This window comes from Convolutriloba macropyga, chromosome 5 (genome assembly GCF_964194025.1).
Source record: "Convolutriloba macropyga chromosome 5, txConMacr16.3, whole genome shotgun sequence".
NCBI lineage: Eukaryota > Metazoa > Xenacoelomorpha > Acoela > Convolutidae > Convolutriloba > Convolutriloba macropyga.
In genome coordinates, this window is record NC_134472.1 from 38,119,543 (window position 1) to 38,139,387 (window position 19,845).

Genomic DNA, 19,845 nt, shown 5'->3' on the forward strand with positions numbered 1-19,845 from the left:
ACCGTGGTCGACAAATATCTAATTTAAACAAATAAAGAACAATGAGAACTAGCAAATAGAAGGCCAAAGGGGTCAATTGGTTACCTATCATTATAAATTTATAAAACCAGTTGCAACTGGTTAAACTTCAATCAGGTTTTGAATTTACAGAATTTTTACAAAAATTTTAATTACACCTGGACCCAAATGCAAGCCAATATCAGTACTATAATAGGCAAGTATAAATGCAAGTTTTACAAGGCTTCCAATTCTTGACCAAGAATTGGACAAAACTTTAAAGTTGACCAACTCAAGTCCCAAGTCGAAGCCAAAGTTCCCAAGTCGAAGCAATCGTTTCAAATTTTTTTTCGGCGAAACATTTGTAACGTGCCACGACTTCGAGCAAAACTGATACCAAATGATATCAGACAGTACCAGAGGACCTCGGAGGGTCACAATGGGTCTTTTCAGTTGTTTATGAACCAAAACTAAAACCTTTTTCAGCTAACTTTGGCGTTTTCCGGACCTGTTTTCGACAATTTTTCGGCTAATTTTGGCACTTTCCGGTCAAATTTTAGCTATTTTGAATTGAATTGAGACGTGCACGTGGTGACTATCAAATGCATTTAGACTTACAAGTGCATAAGTGACATGATGATAGCTCTGAATCAGTACTCAGTACTCTAAGAGATTCAATTAAAACTGCACAAAACTGATATTGGCTTGTTATTTGAGAATATTTATAGTATCTGTGAAGTTCCAGAAATATTTCAGATACATTTACATAACTAATTCTTACCAATGTTGAATTAGTAAAACTTTCTGACCGAAATTTGTTCTGACTGAGATTTGTTCTACACCTGGTGATGAATTCTCCTAGCTTACTTCCTAAAATTTTAAGTGCATGACGAAGGAGAAAAGTTAAAATTACCAAAAATTACTCTGTTTTGTCTCTAATCTAATGAAAAAACCTCAATGTTTACCGAATTCACTTCTAATTCGCAATTTTGCAGACAAACATTGTCTGAATTTTCTATTCATTTTAGCATCTACATTGTACAACGCAGCTCTTTGATAACTTATAAACTCAATTTAACTGTCCCTTGATGGGTATTTTGAAATGACTAACCGAAGGCAACCAGTGCAGAATAGTTGGCGACAGATGCCATCGGAAGGCTTTTGTCTATATCATTATATACTTCGCAATCAAACGTCAGGCCACATTTGTCTTTAAGATTAACAACTGGAAGGTCATTTCCAGATCGTAAACCGCGTCTTGAGTAATGCAGTCTAAGAATAGAAAATTTCTCTGGATTTTTTGGTGCTAAACTATTTACATTTTGCAATGGTTGAGTTGTCAGTTTATAATCAAGCGCATTTGGTAAGAAGGAGTGAGTTGAGTAATGATAAACTGCCGCACGTGATCAATAGCAACAATCGTCAAAAAACCAGTCAAATCAGTAGCTGCATCATTTCAGAGTTATATTGTTATCATTAAATGACATCATTTTACAAAATGAATCAATATAAATATTCACAATATTACACCCTCGACTAACACCAAAAACTTATCTGACAAGATTCTTGATTTTAAATTATATATTATTAGAACTCGGAAGCTAATAAAACGCCTAAAATTTTTTATAGTTTCTGTTTTCCTAGAAATCAGTAAATCATTCAAGTCGTTTCCAAGACTGAAGATTGTGGTTATACTTTTAATGAGTGTTAAATATTGGCAAAAGTATTGATTTGTCTTCATTTTTATTTTAAAAGTTTTTAAATGTTTTATAATGCGTCTGTCGGGAGGAAGAAATATCTTTCATATTTATTTCAAAAGAAAAAACGTTAGAACAATTTGGTAAAATGACTAATTGCTTTTGAATGTAGACCCTATGGGCATATGGGTTGAAAGGAAAAGATAGCACTTGCTAATGATGAACACTACGTTTTGCCACGTATCTATGCTCCTTGGCAAGAATGCTTTTGGCTATGAGTCATTTTATGTACAATTTTTTCGTTTAATTTACAATTTTTTGTTTAAATTTTCACGAGGAGCAAGTTTACGTTCAGTTGTTGAATAGTCATATTATTTCCAATTCAATATTTTCTTACTGAATATTTTTTAAAATCATGAAAATTTTGATAAAGTTTAATTGGTAGAGAGAAATTATTGTTTTTCAGATCAATTCTGCCTCGAATGAGAACAAAAATTTTGGAACATAATAAGGAGGCTAGGTAATGTGCGTTTGCACACAATGTTTCGACCCCACCAATCCTGGATTTTGATTTAATTGTCTTCCAAAACAGGATGAGAAAGAGAAGTTTCGAAAATTTATATTTATCTCAAGAATAATTGATGTAAGAACAAAAAATTTGCTATGAACTCAAACCATTAATAGAATTAAACAAAACATAAATAAATATGCCATTAACATGACTACGAGACAAGACAAACAAAAAATCAAATAGCAAAATCAAGCATTAATTACGACTAAAACTCAATGCATATTTATTTAAAAACACCTCACAATGTTTAAATAGCATCACATAAATATTACATTGAAAAATTTAAATTGTAAATATCTAAACAAGATACTGGACCTCTCATTATCCATATCATGTCCTACGACCGAAAAACAAAAACTGATGACAATGAAAAGTTCAAATAAAATTGAAATCAGTGTCCAAGCTACTGAAGTCCGAAGCTATTAACTAACTTTAAGTTAGATATAACAAATTGGACCTGCAACAAACGACAATTCGACTGGTATTCGTTTTTCTAAGGACAAGGCATCTAAAGTAAACTCTAAACTTCCGGGGATAAAATCCTGAGTAACATAAAATTTCAAGAAATCTGATAGATTCAAAGCCAGAAACCCATTGTTTAAAGAATTAAAACCAATATTAAAAAATAAATAAAAATAAGCTTGAAAATAAATGAAATAAGAAAGAGGAATAAAAAACATAAAAAGCTTTAAAAATTATATATTTTAAAACAATTTAACTCAAAGCCATTAAAACCATTAGCTACGGACTTATGCCATCAAATTTCACTGCGAAATGAAGCTTATGACATTAATTATACAGAATTATTCGACAAATTAATTATTCGACAACGAACATAACGACAAATATAAACAAAAGTAAAAAATTCAATTAAATTTTGAGAGAAAACCAAGTCGAAGCCCTTAGAACCATAATCTATTCACTAAGAACACCATATACGATTAATTTTGCTTTTAAAAGCAGTGGTTGTGACATTTGCTTGGTCATTTGAGACAAATAAACAAATGATAAAAATAAACAAATATGAAAGGTGATAGTCACAAAGCCAAAAATCATTTCTGAAGACGTAAGTCGCAATGAAGGCTAATCTCTAGATTGCTTTATATGCTCCACTGATGCTCAACTCTCTGGTGAAAGTCAGGTGAAAGATGAGAGAAACGTGACAAATTTGCGCCAAAATGGCAAGAATCCATTGTTTTTTGTTTTGCAAACAATTATATTTGAAAGTCATACACACAATAAGTCTTCGACTAGGAAAACTCAATATAGTCTTTTTTAGCTCTACAGAACGCGCAATGGAGCTGTCATTAGCGAGATCATTTCTTGAGACTACAAAATTACAACATTTTCCCGCAAGCAAATTTTGGAGCCATAAGCACTTTGAGTTTCTAACTTAAAAAGTGATATGATATATATTCGTTGGACCTCGTTTGCACAACAAAAAATCTTGAGGGTAATTGAGCAATAAATCGAAGTCATTCTCGTTTTATAGGACAACGTGAATTAACTTTAAAGAGATAAAAATAACGAAAAAATTGAAAAAAATATAAACAAAAAAAGCATCCTGCACCGAATGAACCTGGACCAAAGAAATGGCCGAAAAATATCTTTATTGTGCTGTCGTCTTTTCAAAACAGATAATTGTCCAATTTTAAGCGAACCATATAATTTGACGGAGAAAAACTTAGGATATCAAATAATTGATGAATTTTTGATAATTATCGAGTTAAATTGAGAAAATAAAATGCAAATGTTTAACTCTTGATCTCTCTCTCATAGCAAGCGAAAGTAAAACTGACTTTTTTGGGGGTTTAAGAAAGTTCTGTCAGCTGTTTCTAAGCGTGTACTTCTGGTCAATTCAAACAAAATTTTCGATATAGGGGCGTTTCTGATGGAAAAAAGACAGATTTTTGAAAAATTTTGTCATATTGTTAGCAAAAATTTCGGATCCAATTGTTCTGCAACTTGTGTTTGTAAAAATATAACCATTAGCACTTTTGCTTACAATTTTAACTTTTTCTAAATCATGCAGAAAATGTGAACAAAGACAACTGAAATCAGTCAAATGTTCACAAAATTTTAAAGCTCGATAATTCTGTGGAAAAAACAAAATTCAAAAACAATATTTAATTCTATATTTTACACTGGACGGGCTTTCTAATGCTACCACTCACAACTCTGAACAATGAATATATCGGTCAGTCAAAATTGTTTGATTTCACATTAAAACATCCTCAATAAGTTTGAATTTGAATACCTTTATTTTAAACTCTCAATTAAAATTATTTCTTATTGGTAATCCTTCCAGGCAGTACTATTTAATTTTTTCTCCCGAATTTACTTGCACTGGTCAATTCACTTTTCAATCAAGAGCTTTTCAAAATTTCTAATAATTGACAAACTGTAACCTTCATTTCTAGTGCTCTGCATTTTGCTGTGTAGTTCTTTGCACCAACCAGACATTAACTATTGAAACATTAAGTTAGAGAATTCTTAACATGTAAGGTAGAACAAATTGAAACAGGTAGACGCTAAATTTTTTTAAGTTTCTCATAATTTTGCACTGGATGCGTTGAGTTTATATAGAATCATCATTACAATAATATTTGGCATTAATCTAAAAAATCGATGCGACCTATTTCTATAATTTGAACGCTAAATTGACGTCGAAATTAAGGGAATAAATGACCAATCCTTCGATCAAATCCTCGATCTCCATCAACCCGCCTCTACTGCTGCTCCACCGGCTGTTAAAAATAAGGGTGCTCTAGCTCCTCGTGAAAATGATGGAAACAACACGTTAAAGTTCCGCGTTGTCAAAGATTTGTGGAGAACACAAAATAAATATAGATCTAAACTATGAGGAGGATTTTATGGAAAACATTTTGGCCAAAGAAGGCGTGCAATTAATCTTCATATCATATTCAGAATCACAAACTTTTTTTTATAGAAAAAGCTTCAATTAAAGATTCTATTTTATTTCTCTGCTTAGTTTTTAAGCTACTAAAGTTTTTTATGCTTTTAAAAGAACGAGTTGAGAGATGGTCGTTTACAGAGAATTGCAATGATTAGGAATGTAAGTATAGTTAGGAAGTGTTGCTAATTAGGAATTGTTGCTAATGATTAGGAATGTAAGTAGTTTCCCATACAATCAGGAAGCATAATTGGCTGATGATTATTAATAAGCACAGTGGCTGAGATCGTGAGGACCAGCATTGACATCAATTTCGTCTTGTTTCCCACCATTGTGATAAAAGAGGCTAGTAATGTCGAGATAACGAATATATTCAAATGAATTCAAATCGTTCTCTCCTGTCAACTTTAATTAAACGCAAACTTCTTATTTTACCAAAAACTAATTATAAAAATTTGGTCATTATATAAAGGTAAGTTTTTGCTATTTTTTATGTTCCTCTTTCGACCTAATTCAAACCATGTTTACACAAATTTATTCAATAATTGATTTGGGGGGTGATGATAGCTAAAAGAGTATGTGAAAGTTTTATCCAAATATCAATTTTCCACTCATTTTATTCTAAAAAACCGTAAAATTGCTGACTGCGGTTAGTGAAACAATGATTTAATAATTTTGTTCATTTAAAACAAATGCGTGCGTAAAGAACTATAACTTTTTTAATGAAGTTTGAAATGTAAATGGCACCTGTATATCTTGAAAAGAGTTTTTCTGCATTAGTCATTACTGTTGCCAATTTACCACATTAAAATTAACTCAGTGTTTGTGTGATACAAATATAACAATGAAAATGTGAATAAAATACGTGCGAATAAACAAAAATAAACACAAGGCTGAAACAAAGTGATAATGGTCCACCGCACCATATTCTGAAGTCAGATCAATCTTACTTTGAATTCGAATGGGAGAAGAATTAAGAATTCAATGATAGATAGGAACCCCCTCCCCCCACGGATATCAACCCACATTTGACTGTTTATTGACTACATTGAGCATTTGCACGGCAGTGTGAACGATAATCATACAAATATCTTGGTAGATGCCTGGTAGGAAATGTTCCTTAGTCGAGGTGTCAATAACGTATGAAAAGACCGTGATTGAAACTTTGTGAGAGCTTCCCCTTGACCACGGACGCATCTCAATTAGTTGTCCCGATCATGGGTGGTCAATTGTCTCGGTCAACGACGATAGTATTTCTAAATCAATGCCTCAGTTAAGAAAATGGTCTTCCAAAATTGTCAGACAAAAAAAAGATCGAACCCAACCAATCGGGCAGAAGTTTTTATACGCCGTGAAGAGTGCTATTATATTTTTTAATTTTTAAATAGTCTGGTCATGCAATATTATTCTCAAAATGTTTGAAGACGTTATGGATATTTATTCCAATTATATATCAAAGAAAACATTTTGTAATCTAATATGAGGACTTAGACAAAATCTCCTTCGGGATCCCTGGTCACCACATCAGAGTAGTCATACAAAGATCATATATGATATCATACAAATAATTACGTATTTCCTAGTACGATCCTTGTATGACTACTAAGAAGTCATATATGACTACTAGGAAATCATATATGACCCTTGTATGACTACAAAGAAATCATATATGATCCTAGTATGAATACCAAGAATCATACATTTATTTTTCATACATCTAAATTTTTAAACCATTTATGTCTTTTAAAAATTTCATTCTGTAAGAACTCACTTAGTGATTCCCCGGCATCACTTTGTGATCCGTCAAAGGACCCAAACGTACAATATCATTTGCAAAGTTGGGCACTCAATTAATTAGTAAATCCAAATAGATAAATAAAGTTCCCATATTCTCTGAAACCAGCTGATACCTATAAATGCTCATTTATAAGAAAATATTTAGATAAATGTTTGCAGATAAACTCAATTTCATTTTCTGAAAAAATTTAAGTTGGAGAGTTATTCTTTTCGTCCACACAAAGAATCAAATGTGGAATGTAAATGCGATATCATAATTTAATATGTCCTCTGACTACATTATACGGAGGGAATTCGTGAAACCAATCAATGTTTTATCTGTCATATATGATCTTGTATGATTTCCAGTAAATTTTTTCAACATCAAAAGAAATTGAAAAATGTACAGTTTTTAGGCTTTGAATTTTTTGGTATGATCCCTGTATGATTTTTAGGAGATCATATATGATCCTTGTATGACTAATCAGAAATCATACAAATCATATATGACCTTGTATAAATACCAAGAATCATATATGACCTAGTAGGACTACTAAGAATTGTCTATGATGAGCAACCCGGGTCTCCGTCCAACGTGACTTCTGCACTGTACAAGTCGGTTTAAGTTCTGTCTATTTTAAAAGAAAGCTTAAGGTTCAGGGCATTGCAAACAAAATTGATAACCTTAATCAGTCAGCCTTTATGTACAATAGTTGTGCTTCGTGTGCTTGACCTTAAATATTCTGCCGTTAAGATGTGCAGGACGTTAAACATTCTGCCCGTGAGATGCTCATGACTTTAAACATGTTGGTGTTAGGATGTTCATGACTTTAAACATTCTGCTCGTAGGATGGGAAAGATTTTACTCATTGAACTCGTACGTTGTGTATAGCATTAAACAGTCTACGACAAGGCGCGTAGGATGAGAGCGACAATTACACAGCAACAACAATTGCCTTCTTCACTTACATTCTAAGCTTAAGTAAACAATTTAACCCTCGAAAACGCGGGTATTTCACAGAAAATTGATACTTCTGTAACAACAAGTTGAACTAGATAAACAGCACAAATCATGCTTACAGGCACAGGTCAAATCATCCAAGGTCAAATATAGCTTAAAAACAAATAGAATGAAAAAGAATATAATGATTGAGATGAGTTTACGAGTTTTCTTTTTCAAAGTTCAAGTTCTCCTTTTCGTAATCAATTTGAACTTCACTAACTCCTTTTTGGCGTTCATAACAATTCGAGTGTTCAAAATGTGTTGCGATTGAAAAAATATGAGTACTTTTGAACATCAACATCTGTTTAGCCACCAAACCACAGCCTTTGGGAGTTTCACGCACGTCATCTACTTCATAAATGACAATGTGAAGACACGATGTAGGTGTAAGGCTTCGTTTTGTTCCCGATATTGCTGAACGTCTCTCAAATTCGAATCAACAAATTTAAGAGAAGTTCAGCAGTATGTTGGAAAGACTGTTTCAAGACAATATCAATCTTTTCTGAAGTACCTGAGTTTTCGAGGGTTAATTTGATTTTTTGAGCTTAGAGTATAAGTAGAGAAGGCAAATATTATTGCTGTGTAATGATCAATCTCATCCTACGCGCTTTGTCGTAGACTGTTTGATGCTATACGCATCGTACAAATTGAACGATTAAAACCATTCCTATCCTACAAGCAGAGTGTTTAAAGTCATGTACATCCTACGGGCGGAATGTTTAAAGTCATGCACATCCTACTGGTAGAATACTTCAAGTCATGCACATCCTACCCGCAGAATGTTTAAAGTCATGAACATCCAAGATCAGAATGCTTAAAGTCATGTACATCCTATGGGAAGAATATTTAAAGTCATGCACATTCTGCGGGCACAATGTTTAAAGTTATGCGCTTCCTTCGGGCAGAATGTTTAGAGTCATGCAAATCCTACGGCAGAATGTAACAAGTCATGCGAATCCTAACGGCAGATTGTTTAAAGTCATGGACATTCCACGGTCAGAATGTTTAAAGTCATGCAAATTCTACGGGCACAATGTTTAAAGTCATGCAAATCAAAGTTGTTGGTGATGAACAAAGCAAATATGCTTTTGCAAAAAGAAAGCAGCACTAAGAAGTTGAAACTATCACGAAATAAAAATGTGTCCGTCCAATAGTGCTAAAGAGAGGATCGGTTAAATAGTTTTCCCATTTTTCATCAGTACAATGGCATTGTTTCAATAAATATCACTATGAATCTCAGAGCATGAGACGATGAACAAAATTGTTTGTTTACTCATCGTCAATTCAATAATTCGATTAAATTTCCATTATTTACTCTTCTCGTTGTTCGTAATAAGTTACGTAACGCTAATGATGCTGCTAGCTGTTGTCTGTGGTATAGATCAAGTCATTTTGGTCTTTTTATAGATTTTATATGTCATATGGAACGTTGCGACTTTTAATTGTTGCATAATTTTTATCTTTGACTTGCGTGAAGAAATTTTTGTTATATTGCATCATATTAAATGTAATTATCACGTGTTTACAATTGTGTAGAACGTTCATTGCTCTAATACAAAACAGTGGGCACCGAGAATTGTTGAGATTAAATCTATAGAAGACAATTGTTTCAAATAAAGTGCATTTAAATCTTCGTATTAACTAACCAGGCTGCGTAACGTTGTAATTCACTCTGGTGGTTTTTTTACATCTGTAGTAACATAAGCTGAGAAAGCTTTTAAGTCACAGAGGTTGTAAAATTTTTAAAAACCTAAGATAGAAACTTAAGTCAACTTCAATTGTTACAAAACCTGAAAATTGTTTGCTTTTGAAATTCTCATCTTTTTATGAGTTTTCTTGTTTTGAATTTTGGTTATTAATTTGATGCTAACTTTGGCATGGATAAATTTTCCAATCCTCCATGAAATGGGGGTTTGAAATATATGCTCTCCTTGATGTTTTATGATGTTGTTTTTGACTGATTAGTTACTTTTCCGTTTAGAAAAGAAAATAATCTTATCAAAAAGTTGTCAAAAATTTAAATCAGCTGTTAAAAAGACGTTTTCAATTTATGGGTATCTCACAGAGACAACGCGGACAAATTTTCCATAACTCTTTCTTTTTTATATTGATATGGATGTTTCTCAGTTTTTTTCGCATTACACTTTTTTGCGTGTTTCTTCTATGACCATTTATAGTTATTTAATTATTTAATTATATCAGTTGAATTAAGATCTCCACTTGACCTACTTTGTTTTTTTTCTCTTATTTGAAAAATATGAGTGTTTTTGATTTCTAATTATGTTTTTCACTCCTCCAGATGTCTCTTGATTTAGTCTCAGTAATGACAGGTCGGTCCATTATGAGTTTTTTTGGACTTTGTCATTTTTGGATGTTGTCTCGTCGCTTATTGTCATAACTGACAAGCTCAATCAACATCCAGATTTCGATAAACGAAATGAATGTTGTTTTTCGCATTAGTCTTAGGTTATTGATTCTGTGCCTTTTACATCATTTGTTTTCACTAATTTCTCTGTTGTCATTCGATTTTTGCTCCTTTATTTATCTTTTCTGTCTCTTGATCTCAATAATATTTGGTTTCTTTGGCCATCTTGTGAAGATTGGTATAATCCAGTTGATGTTTTCCTTCTGTCGCCAAGGTATTTTCGGACTTTGACATCTTTTTTGTCCAACAGAAAAATTCATTCATTTTGTTGTACTCAATTACTTTATGACAAGTCAGTTGAGTACATTAGGAAATTACATTAGGTTATAAGTTAATCACGCACAAGAAAGCAGGTTAATTTTGTTTATATGCGTGAATAGACAGACAACCATCAAATTGAACTAAAAGAAGTATGAAGACCTAAATGAAAGCAGCTGCCCTTGAATTGAGATAAGCAACTGAAGTTGATTTAGAATACGGTAATGGATATTCTGATGATAATATACATCCCGTATGACATTTCCCCCCTGATGGTTGAAAAGAAAAATTTTTTTTATAAAAACAAAAAATTGGTACTTATTCACCGGTTATATAGATTGCAAAATATTTAAATAATAGAGTAAAAATTAGTGTTTGAAGAGTCTTAGAAGTCTATTCTGAGTTAGAGCGTTCCTCTGCCTCTAACACTGTCATCTCGCGAGGCAAAATGGGTTTGGGTCAACCGTCCATCTTTCATTCGGGTTTCTTGGGGACGCTACACCGATGAATGTATTATCGGAAATCGGGAGCTCAGTAGAATATCCTTCTGTGTTTTGGATATTTTCGAATACTGATTTTGCTTTTGAATTTTTCGTCTGCTTTTTGAGCTGGCGTTTGCTCCTTCTAACCGAAGAAGTATCGGAATCCGAAGTATCGCTCACTGTAATCGTACGTTTTTCTTTACATAAGATAGGTGTCACTTGTTTAGCCGATGGGGTCAATTGCGGCGCGGATGGTCCAGCTGTATGAAGTTGGGTAGGTGGTGCTGCCATTTGTACTGGTTCGCTAAAATGTGGTATTTGCGTCAAGCCTGGCCTGTTTATGAATGCGTCGTAATGCATGGGGTTGCACTTTGGAATTCGCCTCTTTAAGGCAAGGGCACATTGCTGGAGATGGAGATACAGGAACGTCTGGAAAAAATAACGCTAACATCGTCCGTTTGTTTTCGGTTGCGCTTTATCTTCTTACTGCCCAAGTCTTTCCCGAGTAAATGCTTTTATTGATTTACTATATTTTGTTCTAGAGTCTTCTCCTGTACATTTTCGGGCAGCCTCTCAATGTATTGCCCCAGTTCAGTGTCCCTTTCGTTTCGAGTTCCAAATTTGGCAATGTCCGAATTCCGGACGCGAACCTGTGGCCTGTTTAGTTGCTTTATAACACTTGTTGTGGGGCTAATTTTCGCGACAGTGCTCACAGGGGCAAGGACTTCGTAGATCCCATCCAAATTCTTTTTCTACCTGTGCGCTGCGTTTATTTTGCGGGTTCTGTTTTTCTGCACGCTTCTTTTGCCCCTTGGTATCGGTCTGGCAATGCCTTCTGACCCCATGAGACGCAATTCGCCGTCTTTCATTTTCTCATGCTCCTCTTGGGCCCGGGTGCTTGCAGCGCAGATGACTTTTTCGATTTCAGCGTCAGAACACATGCCCGTGTTTTCCAACTGTGCGTGTGTGAGGTATGACCGGCCCAGGATGGTATCTTCGCCTAAATAATGTTTAATTATTTTGTTTTAATATAAATTTCTATTATTTGACTTTGTTGTGATATTTGAAATTGGTGTATTACAACGTCTACCAAAGTGTGCTTCAAATGGTGTAATTTTAGTTGTTTTTGTTTAGATAATCCTAATAGTTGTATAATTGATTAAATTTATTTTATAAGTGTGCTTTCAGGCATGATAATTGGCATTTAAAAGTTTGAATAAGACGCTCGGCTAATCCTATGGCTCTGTGATTTTTTGCAGGTGCGTATATTGGTTCAATGTTATTTTCAGCACAAAATGTTTCAAACTCTTTGCCTTTCAAACATCAAGCTTGGTCTAATCTAATTGTTGTAGGTACTTTGTGGGTTTATGTAATAAATGGTTTAATAACATTTGTGCTAGATGCGTTATGCTTAAGCAGCCATGCCTTACACTCATATCCCACCAATATGAGTAGATGTAGGTGCTAATTTCTTTTAGTCTGTCTTCGTCATTGCCGATGGCACAATCTTGCACCTCTTTTTTATTATGGCGTCCTTTCCTGATAGAATCGCAAGCTACTTCTTGTTGAAGATTTGATTGACGGTATCTGTGAGCCTCAGATCCTCCGCGGTTTCCATGGCACTAGTTGAGGGCGTCGTCTCATTATTTGATAAAGTATTTGTTGCGGGTGTCGTATTAGAAGGAGAGTTTAAGGAGGGCTTATTAGGAGGGCTAAAATGTAGTAGGGATAAAATATATTAGGGCTAGTACGGCTAAATTTTTAGGAGGGCTAAAATGTAGTATTTGCGTTAAGTCTGACCTGCTTATGAATGCGTCGTCATGCTTGGGGTTGCGCTTTGGAATTGTCATCTTTCAGGCACGGGCAACATTGCTGGAGGTGAAGATACAGGAACGTTCGGAAAAATTAACGCTAACATTGTCCGTTTGCTTTAGGTTACTCTTTATCTTTTTACTGCCCAAGTCTTTCCTGAGTAAATCCTTTTTTTGATTTACTATCTTTTGTTCTAGAGTTTTCTTTTTTAAATTTTTGGCATCATCCCAATGTATTGCCCCAGTTCAGTGTCCCTTTCATTTCGAGTTCCGAATTTGGGAATGTCCGAAATCTGGACGCGAACCTGTGGCCTGTTTAGTTCCTTTATTACACTTGTTGTGGGGCTATTTTTCTTGACAGTGCTCACTGGGGCACGGACTTCGTAGAGCCCATCCAAATATTCTTTTTCTGCCTTTGCGCTGCGTGTATTTTGCGGGTTATGTTTATCTGACCGCTTCTTTTGATCCTTGGTATCGGTCTGGCAATGCCTTCTGACTTATGAGACGCGATTTGCCGTCTTTCATTTTCTCTTGTTCCTCATGGGCCCGTGTGTTTGCAGCGCAGATAACTTTTTCGATTTCAGCCCCTGCCCGTTACTGCCAACTGTGCGTGTGTCAGGTATGGCCGGCCCAGGACGGTATCGTCGTCTAAATAATGTTTAATTATTTTGTTATAACATAAATAATTATTATTTGACTTTGTGGTGATCTTTGAAATTGGTGTATTACAAAGTCTACCAAAGCGTGTTTCAAATGGTGTAGTAATTTTAGATGTTTTTGTTTAGATATTCTTAATCGTTGTATAATTGAATGTATTGATTGTTCAAGATTAAATTTTTTATTTAAGTGTGCTTTCATGAATGATATTTTGCATTTAATAGTTTGAATAGGAAGTTCGACTAATCCTATTGCTCTGTGTTCATTTGCAGGTGCGCATATTGGTTCAATGTTATTTTCAGTACAAAACGTTTCAAACTTTTTGCATGTCAAACATCAAGGTTGGTCTAATCTAATTTTTCTAGAAACTCCGTTGTTTTATATATTAAATGGCTTAATAAAATTTGTGCTAGATGCGTTATGCATAAGCAGCCATGCCTTACACTCATATACCACCATTATCAGTAGATGTACGTGCTAATTTCTTTTAGTCTGTCTTCATCATTGCGGACGACACAATCTCGTACCTCTTTTAATATGGCGTCCTTTCCTGTTAGAATCGCCAGCTACTTCTTGCTGACAATTTGATTGACGGTATCTGTGTGCCTCAGATCCTCAGCGGTGTCCATGGCACTTCTTGAGAGCGTCGTCTCAATATTTGATGAATTATTTGTTGCGGGTGTCGTATTAGAAGGAGAGTTGTCAGCAAAAGTGACTCGGGCCTCTGTTGGTCTGGATTTTGTTGCTCTAGTTTGTGGCATTTTGGAGATTGCGTTAATCGAATGATTATTTGACGGATGAATTCTGATTTCATTTTGGGCATAAAACGAAATATTTTTGAGTTGGTTTTATTAATACTTGGATTTTTGAACTCTTGCGCTGAATTTGAGGAGTTTGTGATGATTGCTTGAGTTGGTTTCAAATATGAGCCTTAGTGGGTGTAATTGTTCAGATTGTTCACATTTTCATTGTCTGACTTTTCCAGCGCATTTGTAGCGAATTTGTTAATTAAAAGTGATTTATGCTATTGTAGGTTATTTAGTGCAAATTGCGGTTTTAAATTTTGAAGAGGTATTTGTGATGCGATTGACATATTTAAGTAAGTGGGAATTAAAAATTTTAATTCGGGGTGCCATTTGCGATGCAATTGGTAATGATGTATCATGATGCGGTAGTTGTAATGCAACTGGATAATCCGACCTTGTGAATTATTGAGTTTTAAAGTAGGTATTTTAGGTATTTGCGGCGCGACTAGCCAATTTGATGAATATGAGGGTGAATAAAACTTTAACAAGCCATTTAATTTCTGTACAGTGTGTCTTTGTTTTAGTTTGGATTTAATGTTCAAAAGAATCCCAAATTTTGGATATTGTTGCTACTAAGAAATGTTCATCATAAGATTAAACTTTTTTAGCTTTGGCAAAAGGGTTTCTAGATATATAATCTACAAGGCCAACTTTTACACCAAACATGTGTTCAATTGTGAAACTATAGGGAAGTAGACGGTCAATCCATTCAGAAAGGCGGCTATTATAGCGTTTATTTGATCTATGTTCCTTTAGAAATGATAACAGTGCGCGATGATCTCTTATTACTGTGAAATCTTTCCCGTACAGATAGTATTTTGAAGTTGTCGGTTGACCAAACAACTCCTAAAAGCTCCAATTCGTTCACACTATATCGTTCTTCTGTAGAATTTAGAAATCGAGATGCGGATGCTCTTGTTTTCGATCCGTCGGAAGCATTCTTCGAGTGCAGCTCCTAATCCAGAGCGAGAAGCGTCACTTTTCACACAAACATCTAGTTTAGGGTTATAATGGCTATCTTCGGCACTTTCATCAATTTTGTCCTTTATAGTGTTAAAATGTTTGGTATGTTCCTCAGTTCAGAGGAATTTAAGAGATGTTTTGAGAAGTGGTCTAAGAAGGTGACAAAGTTGTGCTAAATTTGGTATGAATTTGCTTATGTAGTGTGTTGAACCAAGGAATGATCTTGAGCGTTTTAATGTCGATGGTGGTGGTATTGCTATTAAAGCTGCTGTTTTATTTTCAAGTGGTCATTCACCGGTTTGAGTGAGTTTGTACCCAAGCCATTCAATTTCTGTTTTTGCGAAGGGGCGCTTTTGAAGATTAATTCTTAAATTTTCTTCGTCTAATTTTTTTTTAGACATTTGGAGACATAACTAAGATGGTCAGGTTCGTATCCTGTGCTAATAATGATATTATCATCAAGGAAACAATAAGTGTTTTGACGACCTACAAGTGTATAATCCATATCTTTTTGGAATTCAGCTGGCATGTCAGTGAGGGCGTAGAATCCAGTGTTAAAACTATAATTACCAGTTGATTCTCTACAAATAATGTTGAAATTACGATGTTTTGCAATGCTTTTGTGCCATTGTAGGTGAATATAAGCGTGTTTAAAATCTATTGTTAAAAAATATGCCTGTTTGCCGTTTTAAGTGTGTGAGGTGCTGTGAAATTCAATAAGTTAACTTTTCGATGTTGGGCATTTGATATTTATTTTCGTGGATTGATTTATTCAAATCTTTTGAATCTAGTGCTAATTTTATAGATGGAACTTTTTTTTTTACTGCAATTGCTATCGGGGATATGAAATGTTCGTCAGAGCAACTAGATAGTTTTTCAATGTGTCCTGCTTTCTGTAAACGATCTAATTCGACCGTAACTCTAGGTTGTAGATTAATCGAAACGCGTCAAGCTTTTCGATGCTTGGCTGTAAACTTTTGATTAAATTTTGGTTTTGCTACATGAGTCTTTGAGAGGCCATTTCTTGAGACTAAATATGGAAATTGTGACGCGATTGCCTCCCTAATTTTACACGCAGAATTATCAATATTGTTAACACATATACCACTTTTTGCTTGTTGTAAAACCACTGCCAGGCCAAGGCTGTCGAAGAGGTCTCTCCTCTTATGTCCATGATTAGCTTATGTCCATCCACCACAATTGTTAGTCAAGCCCTTATGCAAGTCCAGTCTTTGTATGTTACTGTGGTTGCGAGTTTCTGAAGCATATTGATTGGTTCATTTGAAAAGGTTTTCAGGTCTTTGTCTTGCTTAGTAGTAATCCATTTCGCAGATGTTTTAGTTCTGAGGATTCTGCTTGCCAGATTCTTTGTGTTGGTTGCGATTGCGGCCTTAAAAATACTGACAGTATTAAACAATTTAGCAGTAGTAATCAAGTCTTGATTTATTTTCTGTTGGTTTTGCTCCCCCATTTCCTTGTGTATAGCCACCTAGAGAAAATCGTTGGCGAGACGATTTCTTTCAACAGTTTCATGTTCCTGCATATTGAGTATGAATGTATCTCCAATTAAGGTAGTTTCCTCGTTCCTCAGACTAGAATTTTCTGCTTGTTCGATTAAGCGTCCATAAAAACGTTCTACTAATTCAGCTGTTGGTTGTTTGGAGGAAAAAAAACAAAACGATCATATGTGATATTCCTAATTTTGGTGTATGAGTCGTCCACCGCTTGCCAAATTTCCTTGAATGGCTCTTTCTCGATTTGGAAATCAGGTTATTTGCTCTTGAAAATGCGACGGCCTTCTGTTCCGATGTATAGGTAGAGTAGCGATGCAGCTTTTTGTTCGCAAGATTCCCAGGGTTTATCGCCGCAAAAAAATACCAATTTCGCTTATCTTTTTGCATCGGTTTTGCCAATTTACGTTTAATTGCTGGTTGCGGACTTTTCGGTCCCTCTCAAATGCTTGTGTATGATTCTCCACGAGTTCTTCATATGTTGGTTCAGGTGGTTACGTTACTGCTTGAGCTGGTCCGTTTATCAAGGTTTCTAGTTGGATCCCTTCTTTCGCCAACAATTTCCATTGTTGCGTCCACTTTCCCACGAAATTGGTGGTGTGATGGTTGGTTTTTCCCAGAACGCGTCAATGTGGAGAGGAGTCTTGCGAGAATCTATTGCCGACTGCGCCATGTTGTATTCAAATACTTTATGACAATTCAATTGAGTAGCGAATGTGTCTTGGCCAAACGGAGTTGGGCAGTTCCGCCGTGATTGCCACTTTGCTATTTATTATTTGAACTCTAAGTTGCAAATTAAGTATTCGCGGTGCGCTGTTGAGCAGTTTAAGTTTTGCTGGCTAGTTTGAAGAGCGATTGACTAACTTTAAATTACAACTGTAATGCAGCAGTACAACTGGGAGGAATGAAGCAAGATTTCGACTAATGAAGATTAGAAAGGAAGTTAAATTAGTTAATCACGCACAAGAGCAGAAGTTAAATTTGTTTACATGCGTGAATAGACACTTTCTTTTCTGGAAATTGAACAACCATCAAATTGAACTAAAATAAGTATGAAGAACTAAATGAAAGCATCTGCCCTTGACATGTGATAAACAAATGAAGATAAATTGGAATACGGTAATGGATATTCTGATGATAATATCCATCCCATATGACACACTTGTTGTTATCTTTGTCTTCTTCTCTTAGTGTTTCCAGCATGGTCTTTTAATGTAATTTCTTCCAGTCCATTGCCCGACATAACTAAATTTTTTGTTAATTATTTTGTTTGGTAAGCTCTGACGTCATCTTCTCAAGAAAAATGTACTGCAATATAGTTACGCTCAACCTACTGCTTTGCAGCTCTTTAAAAAGATTAGAGAAATGTCAAAAATTAAGAGGCTGTTCTGTGAGTTTTTTGATACTTCAAATTTTTTGTTCAGAAGGAACATTGTGAAGTAATTTGTGAAAAACCCATAAATGTTTTCTTCTTCTTTATAATAGCTAAATGGAGTTTAATTTATTCCAAATGTCAGTGCTTCATTGCAACGCAAAAATTTAGCGAACAAGAACTTGTCTTTTATAGTGTAGTACAACAAGTAATGCACAATTATGTTGTCGCTGCCCAATTAACTGCCAACTTCAGATTTGAAATCTTAACTTACCGGAAATTAAGAGAAAGAACTGTGAAGTGAAAGCTTTTATTTAACTAACTGCTTCAACTACAAGAACATGAAAAAACTAAAAAAAAATGGAAAGTTGGTTTTGCATGCAGCCTTTTCAAAATGTTAATAACAAAGTATGAACACCTTTTATCTGCACTTGGCCTTACCTGCACACTGTTCAGGTAAATTTACCTATACATTATTTAGAGTGTATGCTAGTGAACAGAATGTGCGATAAGTTTTAATTATAATACGAAATCTTGGAAACATTACTATGGATATTCAGAACATTAATAAAGCAATATGAAATTTCAAGTGATCAACATAATCATTGACGCAAAACAAACTGTGCATAACCTGATCCCAATTTCGGCTAAAATTTCATCTGATTGAAAATTTATTGAAATATGGAGGCCTGAATAGTCTGAAGCATAAATAGTTTTTCAATGAAGATTAGTTCAATGAAGATCCAAGATTTCCAAATTTGTTCTGTATTTTGTTGTATGTCGTGCTATTATATTTGGCCATTTGGAAAACGAATAGCAAATTGGTTTGCACATTTTGGATAATCATAGAGTTCGTTGCACCTTCAAGAAGTTTCATCAACCTCATAGGCAAAGCCGAGGTGCTTATTAACTTCGTGAGAGCGAAAAACGTGATGTGATAGTACATTCAAAATACCCTCGTTGCAATTACAACAGTTGCATAACATATGCCACCTGTTCTGGATTAGAATACTTTTTTCCGACTTTTTCAATCCCGCTGTTTTTTGCTGTTTGCCGCTGTTTCAGTGTTCATCAGGGGTTAACAAATATTTTAACGAATGTTATGGAGCTTTATCACAACAAGAGTTGATCATATTAACTTGTGACACATGTTTGCATATTTCTGTAAACTGCAGTGACGTCATTGATGATGTATTTGTTGTGATATCCAGTCCTCTTTTCAGTCCTCACTCTCTCACATATCTCGCAATGCAGTCTCTCTATCTCTGCATTCATGTCTCCTATTGTGAAATGCTGTCTCCATTTATGGTATTCCATGTATGCACTAAAGTTACCTCTCAGATACTCCATGTATTCACTCAACTCCTTCCCACTGGCGAAATCTTTTGCATGGATGTAGGAACCTGAAATTTTTAAGGTCTAAAATGTAATGCTTGCATTCTCAAGTACCCGTGATCCCGCTCCAGCAACTAAACTTACCACTTTTCTACAATACAATTAAGTTATGTGGTTTTGGAATTCTGTTGTTGCTCAATTATATCATAAGATCTGTCTGTGTTGCCAGTTCTAAATTTTAGTTTGATCCAGTCTTCCAGTCATTTT

The 19,845-nt window shown here is 34.8% G+C and overlaps 2 protein-coding genes across 7 annotated transcripts in view; both read right to left on the reverse strand.

Moving 5' to 3' along the window:
* Window positions 1–5,879, reverse strand: part of LOC142340002 (4-galactosyl-N-acetylglucosaminide 3-alpha-L-fucosyltransferase 9-like) — a 33,081-nt gene extending 27,202 nt beyond the window's left edge. Inside the window, exons 1-2 of one of the 2 annotated variants that reach the window (XM_075390389.1) lie at window positions 5,415–5,879; window positions 1,109–1,390 (exon numbers count right to left, since the gene is read on the reverse strand). In XM_075390389.1, the coding sequence (XP_075246504.1) occupies window positions 1,109–1,390; window positions 5,415–5,511 (379 nt within the window). In that variant the 5' untranslated portion in view covers window positions 5,512–5,879. Of the gene's footprint in view, window positions 1–1,108; window positions 1,391–4,673; window positions 4,763–5,414 lie in introns of those variants that run through there. The other variant, XM_075390390.1, reaches the window with a different exon arrangement.
* Window positions 5,880–18,947: 13,068 nt separating this feature from the next.
* Window positions 18,948–19,845, reverse strand: part of LOC142340003 (uncharacterized) — a 37,416-nt gene continuing 36,518 nt past the window's right edge. For all 5 annotated transcript variants that reach the window (XM_075390393.1, XM_075390394.1, XM_075390391.1 and 2 more), the window contains one exon: window positions 18,948–19,646. The gene's annotated coding sequence lies outside the window, so the exon portion shown is untranslated. The remainder of the gene's footprint in view (window positions 19,647–19,845) is intronic.